The sequence below is a fragment of the Saccostrea echinata genome, unplaced genomic scaffold (genome assembly GCF_033153115.1).
Source record: "Saccostrea echinata isolate AGI-Se365-2 ecotype Australia unplaced genomic scaffold, CSIRO_AGI_Sech_v1 ptg000010l, whole genome shotgun sequence".
Classification (NCBI taxonomy): Eukaryota; Metazoa; Mollusca; class Bivalvia; order Ostreida; family Ostreidae; genus Saccostrea; species Saccostrea echinata.
Window position 1 is genome coordinate 2,511,089 of NW_026889759.1, and position 23,566 is coordinate 2,534,654.

Consider the following 23,566-nt stretch of genomic DNA (forward strand, 5'->3'; position numbering starts at 1 on the left):
AATGATAGATAAATATTTTTTAAAATACTGCATGGGTATTTTTTTTACAATGTACATTACTCTTTTATTCAGTTCATATGTATCATAGCGGAGTGTTGTTTCAAACAACAGTAATTAATAAACAAATAATTAAGATGTGTCATTAAGCCATTTTTAGAAAGTAAAACATCTGAGTTCCCTCTGATTCACGCAGGGTTTTTTTTTCTATTTCCTCTCTGCTCCTGTCTCATAATGACACCCCGAGGTCCCTTTATGCCTGCTGTGTATTAGATCAGCAGATTAAAACTATTCAGTTTACCTTATTTGCTACAGTGACTTTAGTAGTGGGAGGTGATGAACCCATCACCTCCCGCCCTTTTTGCCTTGGTTTCCCTCGGGGGTAAAGATTACCTGAACTGGAAGTCTATATGTATATATATACATCACAGGTGTGTTTTTCTGTTATCTGGTTCCTTTAAGGAGCCAAGATCCAACATACTGTATGCCTCATATAATCCAAGCATTTCATCAGCACTGTGTTGTATCAATTTAATCTAATTACATACAAGCTTAATATTCATCTGATTTCACTTAATAGGTTTGTGTATTGGGATTAGAATTTATCACTGTCATGTTTGGAAATACAGAGGTTTGTAAACATCACCGATTTAATTCCACATGGTACCTTCAAGCCTTGATGAAGATATAATTGTGCAGTTACCTTTGACCTGAAAAATATTTTTACAAGATAATCAAGTTCCTTTTTTACTTTTGAATGAGCTGTGATTCACAAGGGGCCAGACTCCTTTACACTTGGTTGCACTATGTCTCATTGTTTGTTACTTATTTAAAGTTTACTTTTGCCTCTCCTCTCATATGTTACAATTTTGTTTATGGTTTGGGATGGTTTCATGTTAAAGGAGAATGCTAAATGGTGACTATGTGTTTTCCTCTATTCAAGTTTTTTTTTTTCTTAGAAATTTGTTTCAGCAGTATGAATACAGTGTACCCTCTTTTTTTGGTGGCAGCAATTTTTACATTTTTTTGTAAGTTTTAGAGTGCATAGTGTATTGAGGAAATTAATGTTATACACATCAAAGTGAATGAGTAAAACGTAGTTTCATCCTTAAAAGCAAGACACCTAACACTGTCTACTCTGGTGGTCTCAAGGATATTGTACATCACTAGCTATTGTAAACAATGGCTTAAATCATCCTTCTGTAGATTATAGAAGAATGAAATTTTTTTCTCTAAGACTGGTTGGTTCCAAACAATTATTAACAAATAGAGAATATCAGCAGACAGTGCCTTCAGATTATGAAAGTTACATCTTGATACATTGTTATATGTTCCTTTTTCTTTCAGGTCCAATGTAGTCGTATTAGGCTGTCCCTAAATGGCAGCACGGGGACCGCCAGATGATGACGACAAAAATCATGAGAGATTGTACGTTAAGATTCAGAGGGAAGAACGGAAAGTTATCCCCCCTGTCCAGCTAGCTAGACAAGAGATCAGAATGACCTATCTGCCCTCTGATCAACCACTGCCATGCATTATCACTACCTCATCATCCTGCGAGGGCAGACGACAGGAAACAGAAGGAATCGTGGGTATGGAAGTCAGTCCACTGGGATCACAGAGCAAGGTCCGAGTGCCAAAGATGGCTGGTCCCCATGGCAGCCCAATTACTACTTCATCTGTCATGGAGATGTCTTCAACCATGACGGCATCATCCAGCAGACACGCAAAAATGGAAGTGAATTCCTCAAGCAAGTCATCCCAGCAAGAGGAACTACTCAATGCTCAAGTGCTGGAATTCTTTGAAGAACATGGCAAGAATATTCAAGAACAACAGCAACAACAACAGCAAACACAAGCTTTAGTTCCTCATTTTCAACAACACAAACGATCTCCAAGTCCCAGTGCAGTTAGACAAAGCATTGGGCTGGATCATCTTGATAATCTAGTCAAATTAATGGAACAGCTATCAACTTTAAGGGATGAAAATCTCAAACTGAAGAAAAAGTGTGATTACTTGGAGAGTACCAAACACCTTTTACAGATTAAAAGTGCTGTAGAATCAGAAATTGGATACTTAACACAAGGAGGTTCTAATTCACTTCCAAAACCTAAATCCAAGTCAAAAAGTGCAGTAAGAGTTAAAACAAGACAGAGACTTCCCAGTGCTGAAGATGCTCAATGTTTGGAAAGGATGGAGGTGCATTCAGAAAGCAGCATAAAGAGACCCAAAACAGTCCCTCTTAGTAAAAGAAGCTTTTCTACTGGTTCTATAGACATTCCGTCTGATATCATGGAACAGTCTGGAGAGGAAGAGATCTCGGAAAAAATACTAAGTTTATCCACAAACAAAAGCAGGAGAAGCAGTCGCAGCAGCAGTAAAGCTTCCAAGTCTCCAACAACCAAACGCAAAGCAAAGACTTCAAACTGGTCCAAAATTATAAAGGTCATTACAAGACAAAAGGCACCTGAACCATATGCTATTAGTATGAAAGGCAGTAGAAAATCCCAGCAAGGCAGGCCACATAGCAAGGAGCTGACTGTGCCTATTTCTGCTGTTGATGGAAGATCTGTGGACAGTGGAGTAGGTAGTGGCCTTGAGGCAGATGGCACAGAGGCACAACGAAAATCCACTTCCTCTGGAGAACCTATGAGTCCCCCTCCTTTCACAAAAGAGGAGCTAAAGCAAAAGGAAGAGATGGATCTAACATCTGATATTTGGATGGGGCCTCCAGAGTGGATTAAAAAACATGAGGATGAATTTTCCACAGTGACATCTGACCAAAGTGAAAAAGAAATTATAATCCTTAAATCCAATGACAGCAAAGATGATTCAGATTATCTCCTTCAAGTCCCCATTACACGCAGGAAATCAAGTCCATCTTTACTGGACCACAGTGACAGAGAAGAAGATTCCTCAGATGAGGAAGAGGAAGACTTCACTCCTCTGAGAAGATCCTCAAGTTACAAAGTTCAGTCTACTCAAGAAAACTCAGATATCAAAGATGTAGTGGACTCTCCAAAACTGATCAAGAAATCCCATAAAACACCACTAGGAAAAGTTGGGAAGATCTTCCATGTGCGCAAAGACAGTATAAAGAAGCAGTTAATTAAAAAACAAAGACATTTAGGAGAGGAAGGAGACATGGATTTGGAAGGAGAAGATGAGGGTCCTATTGGAAGGTCAACACCTAAAACCTCACCCTCAGTTTTAAGACAGAGAACCCTAGAGCTTGCAGATTCCCCACCCTCTAAAGCTTCAACAAGTCATGGCACTATTGATGTCTCAGCATTGATGGGTGAGTTAATGAATTTCATCTATTTTTTATCTATTTACATGAGTTCACTAAAACATGATGTGGACCTTGGAAGAAATTGATGGATGTCCTGAAGTAATCTATATGTAGTTATCAATTTGTCAAGGTGTCTTTACAAAATTCTTTAATTTCATTAACAATATCCTATACTTTTATCAGTATGTAAGTTTGATTTTGTGTGCCATTTAGGAAAAGATATTTCCTAACTTTTTAAAAATGAATGGGCAAAGAGAAGCAACTTATGAAATTTTTAAATAGAAAAGATGATAACCCTGATGAGTTCATTTTGTCTGTTGCAGAAGATTCATAGCCTTTATAGTCTTTAACTTTTGCATTAAGATTTATTATCAAGTTTGCCTGCAAGTAAATATCTATTTTGAAGATAAGACCATACCTGGGTGATCTTTACATTCACTTAATGCTGGTAATTTTTCCATGTATACATGCTTCAATTTGGTTACTTTTAATTAAAACATCATTCTTTAGAATAAAAACTGTTATAAAAGACAGTTTTCATTACTGCCCTGTGTAATGAGATTCTGATCATTTTCAACATGTAGTTGGATAAATATTGATAAGAAATTGTTACATTCTATTTATAGGAAATATTGTAATGTAAATTTGGTAATAATAATTGTATATTTTTTTAAAAAGTTAATAATTCTCATTTCATATTAAAAACTTGCTGAATTTTTCTACTTAAATCTAAAAGCCATTCAGTATCTTCCATCTGTGCAAAGACTTTAAAATTCAGAAATCCAACTTGATCATTAAGCATTAATTGTGGAAAGATTTATTTTCCATAAGAAAGATGCTTTGTGCTTCTACAACAAAAAATTTCAATCAATAGGACTCTGACAGTATTGAAGGGAGAATGTCAAGTTCAGTTATTAATTAAAAAAAATCTAATCAAATCTTAATCATATAATTCCAGAACCAGTAAGGAAGAGCTACACGTACTCTGCAAAACTATAGAGCATTTATTGATCGAATTGATTTGGATCAACCTTGATTTGCCTTAATTTCAAGTCAATAATGTACAGCATATTTGCAAATAGGCTTATTGAACTTTTAAGGGAATGGAAGCACTTAGGCATAAAGAAATGTAATGAAGAAAAAGAAATCAATTTTTGAAATTTGAACATGATGGCTAGAAAGCAAGCATCATGATTATCAAATGTCCAGATCAGAATTTGGCTTGCAGAAGGTTTCTGTATCATAAATTTTTGCCCACGTATGGAGTATTGTTGCCGAGTAATGACCATTTTTAGAGGGAAAAAACAAATCCACAGTCGATAAAAGTCACAAATTTCCTCTGCTATCAGCAGACTTATTTCTGCTCTGATGTGAGCCAAATCTACGGTGTATATATTGTGTTTAAAATCAATCAGGGTGCAATGTTTGGATTTTTTCGGAAGTTCTGTCACAATCCTTGTAAAGGTAATTTTTTATGAAGCTATTTTACAAAAATGTTATTGTATTATATATCAAGAGTATAAAGACTGAAATATACAAATTAATTAAAGTTGCACTTTGCCACTAATGTGACTTTAATTATTGAAAATAATTTCTAATTAATTACATAATAATTGGTAAAGAAATCCATAAAATTATTAATTTGCTACTATTATCTGTCTCAAAAAATCACCACAAAATGAAGCCGAATTATGAATATGATTGATAAGTAAACATTGATTACATAATATGTGGCGTAATTATTAAACAGCAATAAAAACAATGTTTGTCACAATTTCTTAATTAAAATTCAATTATCATCCACAATCCACAATCAACTCAGGAATAGTACATTACTTGTTGAATTAAATGCGAAATCCAGTCACAAACCAAGGAATGTTCTTTTCGCTTAATTCCAATAGTTTTTGCTCCCCTGTTGGCTCCCTTAAGCTGAATAAAAAAGACTCCAACAATAGCTAAAAATAGTGGATATAAAAAAAAGAAGTTCTCATATAATTGTTCATATGACATCAAAAGGCATCTTTTAAATGCAAAGTGTTAGGATATGAAAAAACTATCCAATGGCAGATATTCACTGGATAGAAGGATAAATGAACTTAAATATACCATATTTACATCAAACTCGAGACACCTTATTTCCATGAGATCGTCATTTGGTACTGATAAGTGAGAAAAAATTGATTGTTAGGAATTTTGATTATTATTAAGTAAATTCTTTAATAATACAAATGTATGTGAAAATAAAATTTTCACGAGTAGTGGCCCTTTTCACAAAAAATCTTACGATTAAGACAAAAATTTCCCCATTCCTCAACAAGTATCTAAGCTGTAGTAGGAAAAAAAATTCTTCTACTTCTATTACATTAGATAACATTGTAAAATATATTTAGGAAAAAAATAAATAGATATTACAGAGTTGTCAAATTTTTATCTTAGTAGTAAGATTTTTTGTGAAAAGGGCCACAGACTGTCATACATTATTACGCGAAAATAAAGTTCTCGTGAATAAAATGTGATTAACTGTAATGTACTGAAAAGAATTACAGTATCTGAGTGTCATATGTATCTGAAACCTCAGTGGCTTTTTGGACATGTTCTCAGACAGAGCAAATTGAGTTTCAACCCAGGGGTAGTACCGGTAACCAATTTGAAGCCAACAAACTATTTTTAACCTAAAATTGTTGTACATTGTATAAGTAAAAAAGTACTATATTTAATGATTTGATTTTGGTATCTAAGACTTTTGAGGTATTTTTCGGTTTTGCCCATAAGATGAAAGATCTTTATATTAGCTTGAGCATATTGCTTTTTATTTTTTTGGTATATGCCTGTGTTACTTTCGTATTTAAATGTAAAAAACCACAGTCAATATTTTAGGTAACATGTCAGATGATTTTTCCAAGAAAATGAAAGAATGGAATGAACTGCAGACGACAAAGAGATTTTCAGCATCACAGAGAGGTGGGATAGCCAGATTTATTGCTTTTCCTCCGTCATCCACCATGATTTAGAATTGGCAAACTTGTGTTTCTTAGTGCATTCATTTAGACTGTTTACTTTTCTTTGCATTAAGAGAATAAAGAATTAAAAGCTCATGGTCATAATAAAAACAGCATTGACGACTTACTCCATAGATCTTTGCAGTTCTTAGCAATAGTTGGGCTATTAATCTAAAAGCTGCATGAAGAGTTTAATATCCATAAAAAAAATTTATTTCCAATTTACCACTGGATATAAAGCATGCCTCAGTAATTCTATTAGCTAACTTTGTTTTATGTCACTTTTTACCACAGCGGAATGAACAGAAACTTAGATTTCAGCACCGTTATTGTTGAGCTTTACTGATTACAATATCGTGGTTTATTTTTTAATTTTAATTCGAGCAGAAGGTGACGGCAGTGAAGCTACAATCCCTGAGCAGATTGCCGCAGTGTCTCCTGAATTCCAGAAGAAAATGGACGAATGGGAAAGAACAAGAAGCATCAAATGTAAGTCTGTTGCACTATTCAATATTAAAAAAAAAATTAAAAATAAGCAAATTCAAATATTAAGAAATGAAGTGTGCAAGAAATATTCACAAGATCTGCAATGGTTCTTTACTAGCAAAGTTACATTCAGTCTTTGGTAGTTTAAATGTTAAATTGCCATAATTTTGATTAGATTTATTTCCTATTGTGAACAAAGTAAATAAAAGAAGCATTCATTGATAGAATTTACAGTAATCTGTAATCTGCCATCCATGTATTTAAAGTAGGGATGTCAATTTTGTCGATAATTCATATTCGAATATTCAATGAAAGTATTCGAATATATTCGAATATTCGATAAAATAAATAAAATCTGGTTTAGTTTAAATATGTATCATCCTACTTTCACGAATGGTTTAGCGTAGGTATTCTTATATTGGAAGTAAAATTGTATGAAGATTTTTGTAGGTGTACAATAAGAAATTCCTTTTGATATTTGTCAATATTTGAAAAAAATAATTGATTTAAATGTAGAAAAGTACAATTTTAACAAGTTATACAATCATGCGTGTGTTTTTATAGTAACTCCAACTGAGCAACCAGTCGTCTTACCAAAGGCAGTATAGTCGTCTAACTGTTCAGATTTCAATACGTGCAATTAATTACAATTATCGGCCTAATAAGAAATATGATCATAACCTTTGATACAATGTTTTTAAAATATAAACAAACATTTCCTTAGATAATTTTCCTAGGTAATTAACTATTTTCCCGATAATGAAAATAAAATTCAGGATTATGTACAACCCGTGATAATCAAGTAATTTACACATTTATTCTGAAATTGAGCCCTTTCCAAAATTTATTTACAGACAACTTCCATCGGACATCCATTCAATGATCAATTAAATTTATTAAGATAAGTATACTCTTCACGTCTTTTGGACATTCTAAGGAGATTTGCATTTTAATTGTTGTCCTCGATTCTATATCCGATTGTATTTAACAAATAACAAACTATTAAAGTACGTTTTGTATTATACATGAAGCATTAATGTATAATTCATTAACACCTTACTCAAAACAAAATAATTTAGTAGATCTAGACGATAAGGAAGAAGTGAAAGAAATCAGGCGATCAAAATTGATCGCTTGTAAATTAAAAGGGGATATCTATTCAAGATTTATTAATCGCAGTACTTCTTTAAATGAAATCTGAAAAATACCGAATATTCGTATCATAAATTCATATTCGAATATCAACTCATCGAATGAATATTCGAATGTTCGAATATTCGTTGACATCCCTAATTTAAAGTGCTGTTGTGCATTAAAATCAAACATGTATTTTGATTTTTAGTATTTCAAGACTCAAATCTCTTAAGCTGACTTTATATAAAAATTTTTATTCTCAATTATAGACACCAGTGAAGATCATGACAAGTCAGCTTCCCGAGAATCAAGAGAGGGATCCCCAGAGGCCTTCACCCCACCAGATTCCCTGTCTCACCCAATCAACATTGAGGAAATTCAGAGAAAGCTTACTGATAGCTTCTCGAGGAAAATGGAGGAGTGGGAAAAGCAGAAATACAAGGGTAGGGAGGGGAGTCCAGGCTTGATCCGAAGAAATAGTGGCGGAAAGTCCATCACACGAAAGGAGGAACGACAGAAGAGTAGAAAAGTTAAAGAAGGGAAAGGGAAACTGGAACGACAGAGAGAAAGAGAGTTACAGAGGGTGGAGAAAGAACAACAGAAACTGGAGAAGGAGAAAATGAGGCTAGAAAAAGAGAGACTAAAAGCATTGGAACGTGAGGCTAGGATAGAGAAAATGAAAGGTCGGCTTAGTCAATCTGACATGGATTCCAAATTCAAAAATCCAGTGCTCAGTCCCTTAGCAGAATACAAAGTTACTTCAGATTTTGCTAAAAAGTTACATCAGTGGGAATTAAAGAAAGGACCAGGATCTGTTTCCATGGCAACTTATCTTGAAACACAACAAAAAAGTCTTGGTCAAAGCCCAAGTCCTGACAGCTCATCGAAAAAGGAGAGTTTCTCAGTGGAGGATCAACAACAAACACCGGTTAGAAAGCTTTCCAAAGGTCAAAAGCCACCACCTTTGACCCTTATGCCTTGCTCAGACTCACCAGATGAAGTGTCACCAGGTGCAAGGTCAAGGTCATCTTTGGACAGTTTTGAAGATGAAACATCCATAACCACAGAGAGTATGACAGAGTCCAACATATCCAGGTAAACTTCCATTAATTGTTGTTGTCAGGAACTATCAAAACTCCCCTAATGCCAAGCTTTAACACACTGGGCTCAGTAAATCAACAGATTTTGATGGACAATCATAAACATGAGCATGGTTACTAGTGACACAGGCATTTACTGGTGACAGAGATGAAATTTCTCTGAAGCTTTTATTGCAGACCATTTATCCTGTGTATGTCACTGCTGACCCAATAATACATGCTATGCATCCACCATATAGTAATGAGCCATTTGTGTATTCTCTTAGGCAAACAAGGCCACATACTTCACAACATTCAAATTACTAATGTTTCATATCACTAATATTATCATTGAAATTTAAGAAATAAGTATGTTTGAAGTTTTAATGTTGAGTCAGAAAACATGATGTAAATGGCAATAGGTTGTCATTTAGATGAAGATAAAACCTTTGATTATTACATTCTTGGAAAGCAAATTCCAGCAAAGCATTTGGCACTATACTGAAAATATAATAGAGAATAAGGTTGCTTCATTTCTGTGTAGGTTTTTTTTTTGTACTTTATGTGTAATGAACAATCACTGGAACATGATTTTTGTTTTGGCATGCTAGTCTGGAGAAAGCCAACGCTCGTTTGCTGGAAGAACTGCAGGAGAAAGAGATGGAATACGCAAATCTACAGGAAGAAGTCCGTGATCTTAATGACAAACTGAACAAGGCCAGGATACAACATTCCACAGAGCTAGGTAAACTCTCCAGAAAGGCGTCGCAATATATCAGGGAGAGTGTTTACATATGCACAAAAAACAAAAACAAAAAATTTGGTGTAGGAATATGGAAGAAATTTAATGAAAGAATTATTTCGAAGTAAGCACTTCAGTAACATTCCCTCACAAGAATTTATGATCAAGGCCAATATAATGTTCTTTGTTAATGCCGGTGGAATTTAACTGTTTATATCAAGTACAAAATTTTATTTTATATATGGATTGTCTACTGTTACCACCCCGCACATAACGTTATTCCACAGCATCTTTTGCAACCCATATAACCTTAGTACTAATGTACATGGCACTGGAATAAGTATTGTCTGGTGGTCTGCTAAAAAGTACTCTCTGCACAGTATTTTACCTTTGAAGTTACACATAGCCTATGAATGCCATAAGTTGAAATATGTATATCCTATAACACTGGTGATTGTGAGTGGGTATTATATACCGTAAATCTGGAAATTTTTACTGTAGATAAATTTTTAGCAAATTTACGCTTGCATTGCATTCGCAAAAATTTTTTTCTTAAAAATAAATCAACAACAAAAAATATGAATAAAAATTCTGCTGAACAGCTGATGTCTTTTTTTAACCCGGTGAACAAATGTTCGTAAGCAATGGTCATTTTCAGAAATCTTTTTATACTACAAGCAAATTACCCGTGACAATAACTACATTCAATATCGTCTGATGGTTTGACAGGCAGTATGTCTCTTTTAAATTATTTCTCCAAGAAAGAAAGTCCTGTTGTTTTATCTAACAACGAATCCCTAGCACGACAGAATCTTACCGGGGAACATAGTCTTGTGTATAATGAAATCCAATGAAAGAAAGGAGATGGCATGTACATGCAAAATTCATTCCACATGCGTAACTTATAAACTGTTACGAAAATTTTAAGCGCTTTTTTATTTTTAACGCCAATGACAATTCGCAAAATTTTAAAACGTAAAAATTAATCAACACCTTTTTGACCCAGATTCGCAAAAATAAATCGACGTAAAAATTTCCAGATTTACGGTAGTCAATGGTGGAGAATTATGGTAGTGGGATGTAACTCTTTTAAATATGCAGGAACTATGTGCACAATTGTATAACATGGATTGGTTGATATATAGAACAGCATCCCTGAATGTACATATCTTAATTGGTATATTCAATTCTTTATTCATATCTTCTTTCTATCTCTGTCACCATAGTTTATATATCAATATTAATACAACCTTTCGATATAATCATGTATTTATATAGCTCTAAGCCTTAGTATACCCATATATAACCTACACTAACCCACTAACCCGTCTTTTGTCCAACAGAACACTATAAAGAATGCCTTGCAGGTGGGAGCACAGTTCCCCCATTGTCCCCGTTTACTATGTCCAACCAGCTGACTGAACTTGAGAGCAAAATCCAGGAACTCAAAAGCTTTGGAGAAAACCTTGCCGTTACTCTGGAAAGTGCTGCGGTATGTCTCCATCTGATGAAAATGTTATTGTATCATAAGCCTAAAAGTATGACATTACTAAATGGCTTTTAGCATTTTAAATCTGAAAAACGGTGGTGTTTGAAATGAAAATGCAGAAGTACCTTGCTGTAAAACTTGTCCAATCCGGATGTTGTGTATTCTGAAATCTTTCTAATATGATGTTAACTTTAAGTCCCTTTCAGTAAATTCAATTGATTAAGATGTTATCTAATCTGGAATGTTGTCTAATGCGGCCAATTTCTATGGAACCAGTGGTGTCTGGAGTAGACATAAGTTTCATAGAATGATGTTTCAACTGGATTAATTTTTTTCACTTTTCGGATTGAGATATTCTTTGTGTTAGACATGAAAATTTCAATATCTCAGTAGTCTAGACTCAAGTTACTGTTCAATATTTTTGGATGCATGCTTATGCTTAACTTATATCAGACAATTTCTGATAGGTATGTAAATGGCAGTCAATAGAAGGTGAGGAGAATGTTAACTCAAGACTGATGGATCTGTTAGAAAAGATGAGACAAATGTTAATCCAAGCTTCACAGTCAGGTACTACATCACTAGATTTAAGGTTAAATGAACTAACATTGTTAAATCTCTATTGCAAGAATTTTCTTACAAACACTTATTATCTTATGTTCTGAATATGACATAATTTTTTCCCTTTCTTCTCTGCAGAAGAAGTATACCAAAAATCCTCTGCTCTGCACAGTTTTGAGAAGCTCTATAGCCAGGCCATGCAGCTACAGGTGCAGGTAGAGCATGATTTGTGTGGCTTATTATGGCCCCTGATTTGTGTGGCTTAATTGTTATGGCCCCTGATTTGTATGGCTAAGTATTATGGCCCCAGATTTGTGTGGCTCTGGCATATTGTGGCCCCTGATTTGTGTTCCCCTGGATAATTATGGACCTTTGGATTTGTGTGGACCATGCTTTCTAAGGCCACTTCACTTGCTATGAAGCTTTGAGATACAGTGGTATGGGATATAAAGGTCCGTTAATTAGGGCATCCCTGGCTTACTTTGGCCCCTTAGGTTGTGTGGCCTTAACATACTGTGGCCTGTTCAGTAGCCAAGTGTGACAAATCCCGCTTCATCAGTTCAACATTGTGTTATATTGGTTGCAGATGCAAAATATGCTGCATAGAGTGAAGGATTGCAGTGCAGACAAGTGTCTTGTATATAAACTCAGCTATTAATTAGTTAGAGAGTTTTGGTGGAGATAATATATGTAACCCAGAAATGTTACCTAGAAATGGCTGGTTTTTGCTAAGCTTTGTTAAACAATGGTTCTTTCTCTTATTGACATTGATTTTGTGAATATTTCAAATGTTTGGTATCTGAGTATATATATTTGAGTGTACATGTACTGTATCTGATGTGTCCAGTTCAAGTTCACAATGTCATAAATAATTGTATTAGAAGAAAGTGTAGAATATCCCTCCAGTTCAGAAGATCATTTACAATTGCTGATCCAAAAATGGTATCCTTTTTTCCGAAGTGCTAACTTCACCTCTCTGACTTTCTCAGTAAATATTTACCTCATCTGTAATTCTAATTCCCTAAATACATAAAATATGAAACAAAAAGTATTAATGTTGAATTGAATTAGGATTAGCTGTTTACAGTCCAAAAGGTCCATGTGATGAAATAAGAACTGTGTTACATGGTTATTGACTGCGGTTAGCCTCTCAGAAAAAAGCTCCCATCTAAGTTCAAAAACCTACTTTTTCTCGATAGTCTCCTTTGTTTTTTTACAAATATTTATCAACTGCCTTGAAATTTCTCATTTGTCCATGTCAGGAATTGGACAGGAAGCACTATTGGTAACAATAACCATGTACTATATGACTAATGTACTATCTGAGTGATGTAGTATGTGGTTCAATGATTGATCATCAAAATGTGACTACCAAAAAGTTGATACATCTATCATTAATGAAAAAATGATTCTCATCTAATAACGTCTTTGATTTTTACATTTATTAATACAAATATTTGTAGATGTAAATAAAATTTTTAATTTCAACAGACATATTTATTGAGAAGAAAATATGCAGAAGGATATGCTCCTATAATATAAATATTTTCATTTCCTGCTTAAGTTGAAGATATAGAAAAATACTTATACATTAAGGTGGGATAACATAGGTTCTTTTACATTAGTGAAAAATTCCAAACATGAAGTTGTTGCTGATGTTTGTTGCAGCTTAGCAACCTAAGGTTAAGTCAGATTGAGCGCAACAAGGAGATCATGTCCATGAAGAGGCAGCTATTGCTACAAGAGGCTAACAATCTTCTGCTACAAGCAGACATCACACGCCGGGAGACAGAGCTACTACGATACAAACAAGTGGCCAAAAAGAACCCAAGTCTGAAACGCTGGAACACGTACGGAGGAATGGAAGGACGAGTTGTAAGTATCATTCTGAGAGGTTAAGAGTTCAAATCAGTAGATGTTACCTTAAATATTTCAGTGAAACAATAATCAAATGTCATTAGATTTTCAAAAATGTAGTTTGAAAAATCTTCTTTTCTGATCTATTTAAGCATATTATGGGTTTTTCACTGATTCAGATGGTTGTTTTGATAAGATTAACATCAACATCTTTATTTTTCAAAGTTTGTTGTACATGGGGACAGCAATATTTGTGTCCATGCAATGCTAAGATGAAAAATGTCATTAATAATTGTCAATTTTTTTTTAAAACAAAAAACAACCACTGGCTAAATGTTGTAGTTATTTCATTTGAACTTCCATCTTCTCATATATTTACTTAAAAACAACTAGATAAATCAGTCTGTCATCAAACAAAACAGAAAAGAAAAATGTCTTATGAAATGATGCAAATAAAATTGAATTTTTTTTTCAATAAGTTGATAGAAACATGCATAACTTGGCAGAAAGCATAAATATTTGATTCTTTACTGATAATTTTCCTATCATTTCATTTTACTGCAAACCAGGATAAAACGACTCGGTTTAACTTGGTGTAAGTTTGATGTTGTGCCCTGTCTGTAGTTCTATTTATTTAGATTTACATCGTCTAACTCGGAGTTATCTCCCTTACATTGTTAGATGGTGGAAGTGGTTCTTAAGGGGTCATCCTATCTCCAAAATTTAACCTTTGACCCAATAATAATAATACATTTCAATTTGAAGTTCTCAATGGAAGAAAATGAAACATGAATCATGTATGACATAATGTTGATGTGTGGTTTATATACTGTGACTACAGTGCAAACAACTTTTATTTGTGAGTGAAAATATCCATGAGCTTTTGGACTTCCTTTTACATGCAAATATTTTCTGCCAAGAACCATTATTTCTTTGTGTTTTTATGTAGAACGTTTCCTAGAGGTATTCAATGTATAAATAGTAGCTGATGGATTTCAAATTGATAAATTGTAAATTAAAAAAAAATATATGCATTTGCTGATTTCATCTTTTAGGTGGAAGGCAAAGAAGCTGAGTCTGTTCCACCATACAAAAGATTCACCAAAAACATTGTCAACAAGTCAGTTGTGAATGGAGCAGAGGAAATTCAGGAGGCTTCAGAACCCAGTACCTCTGGTAATTATGGCAGACTTAACTGGTTCCTAGTACTGTGAACCAGTTTTCATCATGGCTAATTTTCTGGTTTAATTTAGTCATGGAGATTTTCGTTGGTAGTTCCTCCTTAAGTTGTCTTCTTGCGCGCACTTTCAACATAGTTCAATACATGCATTAAATTAATACAAATGTATTTTTTTTACAGTGATTAACTCTTTTTCTTGATACCCTAGTCCTCTTAATCTAACAGATTATTATAAGTCGCATGCAAAAAAGTTTATAGTATAGAAGTACCTATATGTCACATGCATATAATCACTGTTTATTGAAGCTTACCTTATAATTATATCAAACAAGTCAACAGTAAAATAGAATTCTGTATGAATTTAAAGTAGATGATCTCTTTTTCAAAAAATAAACTGAATAGTTTCATAAGAGAAATTTATTTTTTTTCATTCAACATACTGACTTCATTAATTTATCAGCTAAAAATTTGATATAATAAATAAACAAAGAAATATGTAAACAGTCAAACCTCGTTATCTCAAACTCTATGGAACCAAGATTGAACTTTGAGATATCTGATGATTCAAGATAACCAGGGTTCAAAATACATGTATAAAGAATAAGAGGTTGGGACTGCCAACTCACTTCGACACATCCCTGGTATTCAAGATATTGGTATGCAAGATAATGAACTTCAACTGTATAATTATATATATAGAGTATTCTGGAAAACAGGATATTGTCTAAGGGAGTTAATCCACTTTAAATAATTAACAAATAATGCTTCTATAAATAGTATGTCTATAATTACATGACATGTACTTGTTGGCATTTGAAAATGGTTAATAATTGAAAGACATATGTTATAGATACCAGCAAGGATGAAAGTATGAGAACAGATGATGCTTCTCCAGCGGTCACACGCCATACAAATACCAGAAGTTCATCTTCAGTCATCCATGTATCACAAGCCATTCATCCCATGTCACGAAAACCACCATCTTCTGAAAGAGTTTCCACCTCCCAGGATCAAGACAAAGAAACTTCGGAGACATTCGAATCAACTGTTGTTGTTCCAGCCAGTCAGGATCCAAGAAAGATCATTCACACTGACAAAGGTGTAGAAATATCACTCACCATCAAGTTACCTAAAGCTAATGTCAGCATGCCTAGAGACATCTCACAACATGAGCTCAGTGTACCAAGGAGCCAAAGAGGAAAACCTGTGGATGCTTCCAAAGTCACAATGGGTCAAGTCAGTGAAATCAGTGAAACATGTTCAGCATCAGATATTACTGAAATGAAGTTCCCGGAACTGTTGATACCAGAGTGGAAAAAGACAACGGATGGAGGGTTGATGAAGGTGGAGAGGCTGGAAGTGGAGGAACCCATTCTGAGTAACTCGGTACCTTCAGTGGCCAGCCATCCACCAAGTGAAACCATTCCAGTGACTTCTGATTCCTCTCAGTCAGATTCTGGTCACTACACTTCTGTTTCTGTTGATGTATCTAAGGAAAAATCTGTGGACCAAAGGGTTCCTGCTATCAGTGAAGAGCAGGCCAGATCTCTGGAACAGATGACCCAGAATAAGAGACATACATTCACTGGAGTAATGGACACTGGCTCTGATACTGCCATTGCAGCTAAACCTCTCAAACAAACATCAGTTACAATAAGCCCTATGATCTGTAGAAGAACTTATGAGTCAAGTGTTCATTGGCCAAGATTGAGAAATATATCAAATATTCACAGGATTAAACCAGCTGAAGAACTTCTGCAAGAAAGCAGGAGATATAGACAAGGCCAGTCCATTTACATGACAAGAATTTTACAAAAGTATGCTGTAAGTGAAGAAACCAAAAAATATTTTGATGAAAGACAGTCAAATTATGACAAAGAAAATTTTGCTCATCATGGCTATGTGAAAACCATAGTACAGAGATTATCACGTGAAGGAACTCCAGATTCAGGAGGTAGCAGCAGCAATGTTTCTGCGAAGCCAGGAACCTCAATCACAATACACAGGGCAGATTCCCCTCGAGCAAAGTCTGAATTTGTACAGCAAATTGTGAGGAAACTCTCTGCTCCAACTGGACCAGGTCAGTCTAGAACTGGTGTTGCCCCTTTGAAAGATTTAACTAATGGTGTTGGTGTGAAAAAATTGGCTCAGGCATTTGACAGTGGAAGAAATACCCCAGAAAAAACTCTTTCTGACACTGAGCAAAAGCCATTCAAATCTGTGTTAGTGACAAGCTTGAGACAGAAAAGTCATGACTTAGGTCACATTTCCTTTGATTCATCTTCATCCACTTCAACTTTAACTTCTCCGAATACAACAGAAGATTATGATCCATTTGATGGTAGAAAAGAATCATCTGTTAGTGAACATGTGATAAATTTTTCATCCATGCCATTGTTAAGTGTAGCAGAGGAGGATTCCTCAGATACAAATAATGGCTACAGGGAACGGGCAGCCACAACGTGCGAGGCAAGTTCATCTCAAGGAGCCAGAAGCAGTCAAATTGATGAGATCCATGCTTTCTCCGATAGCGACATTTCTTGTCCGTCTTCTGGTAAACGCCACATATCTCATAAGACAATAGTCCCAGCAGGTGCCACAAAGATGGAAATAGTATTTCCCCAAAGACTCACAGAAAAAGGCAGTGGAAAGGTGAAAATGGGAACAATAGGACTGTTGTGTCAACAGACCATGTTGTCGTTTGATCTCGGTTTGACAATGAAAGCAGAGCAGCAACAACAGAAGGAAACATCAGAAGTAAGACTGAGAAAGAAGAGCCAGGGAGAAGAGGAAAGACCAAGGCCACTCTCTTCATGTTCCGACACCTCAAACGAGGAAAAGAAAAAAGCCAAATCCAAATTTTTTGAATCCAATTGGTTGCAAAGACCAAGAAGGTTTTTCAAAGTTTCGAAGTAAGTGATTCTTTTATAGTCGCTGATTTAAGGAGACATGGGAAATCTTAATCATGAATTTTCAAAATATTTGAAAATTACTAATAATTAAAACAAATACTTTTTTTTACTTTTTATTTTACTGCATTTTCTATCATTTATTTTCTAATGAAATTTAAAGTAGATCTTCCTAATACCATTTAATTATGATACTATACCGAAAATTTGAACCAGGAAAACGAGTAAAAATTGTTGAAAATCTGATCATTTTAGATGCTGCGATAGAACAGCTTCAGAAAATATTAATGTTTTTGATAGATGAAGGAGCTTTTGAAAATATTCCGGAGATTGGTAATTTAAAGTTTTGGCAATAACACCAAACATCTATGTATATGTAGTGTTGTAATTAATGAATGACACTGGAAATTAAATTCTCTTACATTGCTGGGGTATGTCTCTTTGGTTTTCAGACTAGAGCACTTTTTCAGTTTTTATATTCTTAACATTTTTTCTTCTTGGCTGACTGGCTGTGCTAAAAGTTTGAAGAGTTCTCATTGTACATCATATAATTCAAAATGATATACTAATATTGCATCTTCATTTCATCAAATTTATTAATTTCATATTTATCCTGATTTAACAAAGTACCTTAACTAATAGAAAATTCATTTCATTTACTTACCTACAACTGACTGCAGTGGTCCCAGAAAATCCATGATTTATTTGACATACATACATATAAATTATTAGGCAATTGAAAATGATACAACACACATAAATATTTACCTCTGTCAAGTATAGCTAGAAAATAATTGTTCATTTCTATGCTGTGTGTATTGAAAATAATTTTTTTTCTCAAGACAAAGTTAAAAATATATATAAATACATATATGTGATTATGGTGATTTTTATTTTATTTGCAAATCTATTCCATCATTAATAAATCTAACAGTCATTGATTACATTGTAGTTCAAATTTAATTGTTTAGTAACATGTTGGTGCATGAAAATGGTTTCGGATATTTGACACAATAATTCAAATTCAATCACTAATCATTCTCTAAAAAAGGCCAAATGTCAAGGGCTATTTTGAACTGTGTAGAATTTTATTAATCATAGAATTTTAATTACTGCTTCAAAACTAAAAACATTAAATTAGCACATTTTCATACCTACAAAGATATTGTAAATTTGTACATAAATTCTCACGCATGATAAGATTCCATGATTGAATGGGCTTTGAGATCAGGCTGGAAATTTGATCGACGCTTTGTTGCAGTGTTCACATTTATTATATATTCTTGAATTTACCAATAAATATTAAAATTTCAATAGCTGTTGTGTTTAAAAAAAATTAATGAAATCCATTTCTTGTAATTTTTCAGATGCTGACACTTATTGAGTGTGTAAGGTCTGACAAGCTGGAGTTGTGTTATACAGGAAGGAAGCTACTGTTGTCATGGAGATGATCACCTGTTTCCATGACGTCAAAGATGGCCGCACTCCGTGAAGACAATACCATGGGGAAACTCAAGCCCCGAAGCAGGAGATGAGTGGAGGCTGTCCGGTTCAAGTTGACCATACTGGTCAAGACAATTATCTGGACCACTCTCACACTGCTGGACAAGGAGAGGAATACACTCAACTTGATGAAAAAAATCCAACTTAAAAAAATCTCCATAAAATGACCTTTATTTCAGCAATTTTATTTTTTCGCAATTTGGCTTTGCAGCCTAAATGACTGAACATTTTGAACCATTAACCTTCTGTAGAAACCACTATTATAATTTGTTCTTTCATGTTCATTGAATGAATATTGCTCTGACCAAAAAAAGTGGTGATGATCTAGTCCAACTTTCATCTCATCGGATAAAATCTGGACATTTTTATCCTAATTTGTATTTATAGATTCTTCTGTATTAAATGTTCTGCCAAATCCTGGTCATAGTCATTTCATCCATTTAGTCATAGATAATATAAGAAACATACAGGGCACACTGAAGATATTGTAGATGTATATGGAATGAATTAATTTATAAAGATTTTAAAATAGAATAATATATTATTGAGAAAGAAAAATTATATAGAATATGGGAAAAAAACTATAATTTGATTTTAGACATATATTTTATTTGATATGATAAAAATCTACAAAAAATATACCATGTAGATTTATGTAGCATTAAATGCATCTAGATTGGTAATTAACAGTATTGTACTTGATGGTAGCATAAAATGCAATACCTGCCAAAGATAGTGTGCAAAGTCCATACAATATATATGAATCTCAGTTATAATTCTTCACCCTTTAGAATTTTACTGGGTTTCTCAATATTTACAACCAACAAAATGGTGCTATATATACAGATATCATGCAGTTTGTGTGTTTGATTAATGATGTCAGAATAAAAAAAAATGAAAGTTTGTTAGTTGGTATTCTTTTTGGTAAACTGATGGATTCCCTTTCCAAGAAAATAGATGGAAATCCATTTTATTTTTAATCTTCCAGTATATTCAAGTCCTCAACTATGTGCAGTCGGTGTCCTTGACGCTTATGATATAATTAGCCTCCATGTATGTACTACTATTGCTTTTCTTGTCATGTGCATTGAATCATTTACCTACCTATGCATGACTGAGTAATGATAGATGTATTCTTAATTATAATGCTGAAAAAAAATAATCATATCATATTGATTTGGCATTACATCAATTGAAAGAGTATTTGGGGGAGTAAAGGGAATTAGTTAGGTCCGTAGAACGCGGGGGGCAAGGCCCCCCACCACTTTTTTCGGAGTATAATATTTTGCATATTAAATTTTCCTATGGATGCTGGTTGCCCCCCCCCCCCCCCCCTCACTTTTTGATGTTGTAAGGTTGAGCACTGGCAAATTCCAGGATTTGGACCGTAAAATACGTTTTTTTGTTTTAATTGTCAGATAATTTTGGGAAGCTGCCCCCCCCCCCCCTTTTTAGTCAGTCTAGGTTTTTTTTATTTTGCTTGTCAGATTTTTTCTGCAAGTTGGCCACCCCGTTTTTGAAACCGTTGCTAGGGCCTGCTAGTGGCATAAATGGTCAATTTATTAACACCCCCTTCGAAAAAAAATTGTAATAATGAATAGATGAAGGATATGATTATATTACAGTGAAATGACGCAAATAAATTCTAATATCTGAAATAAAAAAAATTGTAATGGTTCTTTGACTTGAACAAATTGCTAGATACGTGCCTCTGAAATACACACATTTTGTTCGACTAGAACATTTTCATTGATAACTTGAACTTTCATTATTCGATGACCTCATTAAATTTGCATATATGCATTAATGCATCCCTTTTCCCTCAGTTTCTTGTTTGAAAATGATGTTTTCAGTGATTTATTTTTCATATATTTGAAATCTGAAGAGCTAAAAGTGAGTATAGTTTTGAGACGATAAACAGTAATTAACGTTTTAAAGTATGAATATTTTCCCCTTTAGACATTGATTTTGTAAGAAAATACGACTATTACGAAAATATGTAATTTCGGATATTTTTTAAAGGGAGGATACATCCCGTACTCCTTACTACATTGTATTTTTGTATTTACACAAAGGATCCCCCCACCCCCACCCCACCCCCCGCCATTTAATTTCTTCTCTGGTGTTAATGTTTTTGTAGCAAATATGATGAGAATAAAGAAAAGCAATCATTAGCGATCATGGAATTATTGCCGATTGAACAAGATTTCCAGATGAGTTTCAACTGTAAAAAATGGAACTTGACATTCTTTCTGGAACAGTCGTTTGGTCATCTTTGTCTCTTTATCAGCCAAGTTAGGTCTGCTTTTTTCAAAGTCTAGGGACAAAATTTTAAACATTTTTAAAATTCCGGTACCAGGGAACGTTGATTTAAACTGCATCTGGAAATGTGTTCAACTCAGTAACAAGTTCTGACTTCGTCGTTTGCAATTACGTACATTAAATTAGAATAAAGGTAATTAACGTTACTGTAACAAACCCGAAATTCTTTGTAATGCACAGCAAAACTCAAAAGATATTTTCTAAGTTTGTTATCTATTGAAAAAGTCAAGAAAAAGATAAATGATAAATTTTATGGTTAGACATGACCAAATTTTTTAATTATATAATAATTATATATAATTATTAAAAATAATTTGACTGGATAGCTGTAGAATTCTAAATTGAGGTCACAGTGACCAACTTTTGGGGCGCGAAACACCACCACCACACCCTAACATGCTATGATGAGATGAGGTTCGGTGTTTCTAGGTCTTACATAGCACGATATGATCCGGACATGCATGGTTTGACTACATATCTATGTAGAATTCCAAAATAAGGTCACGGTGATCTACATTTCTGTCATGGCATACTTTAACGGTAAGATGTATCAACTGGAAGTGTTTGATGCAAGTCGGCAATTGATGATGCTATAGCTACTCGTTATCAGCAATTCTCAATGGAGATCTACATTATACAAGATGTGATGATGGCGATATCTGGTTATGTATGTGTAAATACCATAAAATTCCAAATTGATGCAGGTTGGCCTAATTTTGGGTTGTGACACACCTTCTTTCCAAGATTTATGGTCAGACTTACGGCATGCAAGATATGACCTTGGTACGACGAAGAAGCTGACAGACAGAACATCCCTTTTCATAATACATCATACATATTCCAAAAATGGGTATCTGAATTATAAGAATATGTATATGCCAGCAACGCTAATATGAATTTGAATATGAAGCTAACGAACAGTATTCAATCTCTCTGTACATATGCAGAATAAATTCATGGACAGTTCTAAATACTGCAACACTTTATTTGTATTTAATGGTTTGTCTCCACCAAAAATAAGTTTTAATTAAATAGAAAGGCAATGATAATAAGTGTTTGCGATCGGACACAATATTTTGGACACTTTATGGAAAAAGTGAAATGCAGATTCAGCCAGGGGACCCGTTTTACAAAAGAACTCACGACTACGACCAAAAAACTTTAGTTGATTGTAAAATTTTGCAAAATTAATTATTCTGTTTTAATAAAATTGCTATTGTAAACGTATCTTTACTACATGCAGTCCTTTTAAAAAGATTAAAACTATTGTCAATATAATGTTTATCTGTTAATTAGAAAGTTATATGCAGAAATAAATTTTGGTCTTAGTCGTAAGTTCTTTTGTAAAACGGACCTCAGAACTACCTCTACACGTCACAACTTTGATGTTCCCTCAACCCTTTAACCCCCAAAGTTGTGAGTCATGACTAATAAATAAATCAGCATTTAGATGACTAGCATTATTTGTCAATGTAATATCTTCCACAGATGTAATATTTTTTTTTAAAGGTTGAACTTCGTTATCTCGAATACCATATGCATACATGAGTTAAACGGTAACCTTGATACCTCGAATTATCGGATATCTCGAAGTTTCACTTCTGGGGTCCCATCGGGTTCGAGATAACGAGGTTAGACTGTGCAATTAAAATAAATAAATAAATAATGAATCAACATAATACCTGGGAACGGTAATATTTGATTATATCTAACATATATTACATAATTATATAACCCACGGTCTCTAAACCTAGTTTGATCCATAAGGTCTTTTTTTTCAATTTGCTAGTTGGATTCAGTTGGGTCTATTTGGGTAAATCGACGCATCCCTTAAAACAACAAAAATGGCGAGGTATAATATGTATACTGTTTTGGATCTCGTAACCAGCCTCTATAACCAGGCAGAGCGCATGCGTGAAATAAATTTCCATCGAGATCGGAAAACAGCAGAGAGGAAATTCGGAATATATAATGGAAACTAGTATTGCGGAATGATACTATAGTCAGATGCAGAA

General features: G+C 34.0%; 1 protein-coding gene across 6 annotated transcripts in view; it reads left to right on the forward strand.

Moving 5' to 3' along the window:
• LOC133184138 (uncharacterized) overlaps positions 1 to 20,137 on the forward strand; it is a 32,908-nt gene extending 12,771 nt beyond the window's left edge. For 2 of the 6 annotated variants that reach the window (XM_061319010.1, XM_061319011.1), the window contains exons 3-15: positions 1,345 to 3,296; positions 6,168 to 6,251; positions 6,677 to 6,778; positions 8,179 to 9,004; positions 9,600 to 9,733; positions 11,074 to 11,222; positions 11,687 to 11,789; positions 11,919 to 11,995; positions 13,449 to 13,655; positions 14,693 to 14,813; positions 15,668 to 17,729; positions 17,982 to 18,059; positions 19,094 to 20,137. In XM_061319010.1, coding sequence (XP_061174994.1) covers positions 1,376 to 3,296; positions 6,168 to 6,251; positions 6,677 to 6,778; positions 8,179 to 9,004; positions 9,600 to 9,733; positions 11,074 to 11,222; positions 11,687 to 11,789; positions 11,919 to 11,995; positions 13,449 to 13,655; positions 14,693 to 14,813; positions 15,668 to 17,729; positions 17,982 to 18,030 — 5,835 coding nt within the window. In that variant the 5' untranslated portion in view covers positions 1,345 to 1,375 and the 3' untranslated portion in view covers positions 18,031 to 18,059; positions 19,094 to 20,137. The remainder of the gene's footprint in view (positions 1 to 1,344; positions 3,297 to 6,167; positions 6,252 to 6,676; positions 6,779 to 8,178; positions 9,005 to 9,599; positions 9,734 to 11,073; positions 11,223 to 11,686; positions 11,790 to 11,918; positions 11,996 to 13,448; positions 13,656 to 14,692; positions 14,814 to 15,667; positions 17,730 to 17,981; positions 18,060 to 19,093) is intronic. The other 4 variants (XM_061319016.1, XM_061319012.1, XM_061319013.1 and 1 more) reach the window with 4 other exon arrangements.
• Positions 20,138 to 23,566: the final 3,429 nt, after the last annotated feature.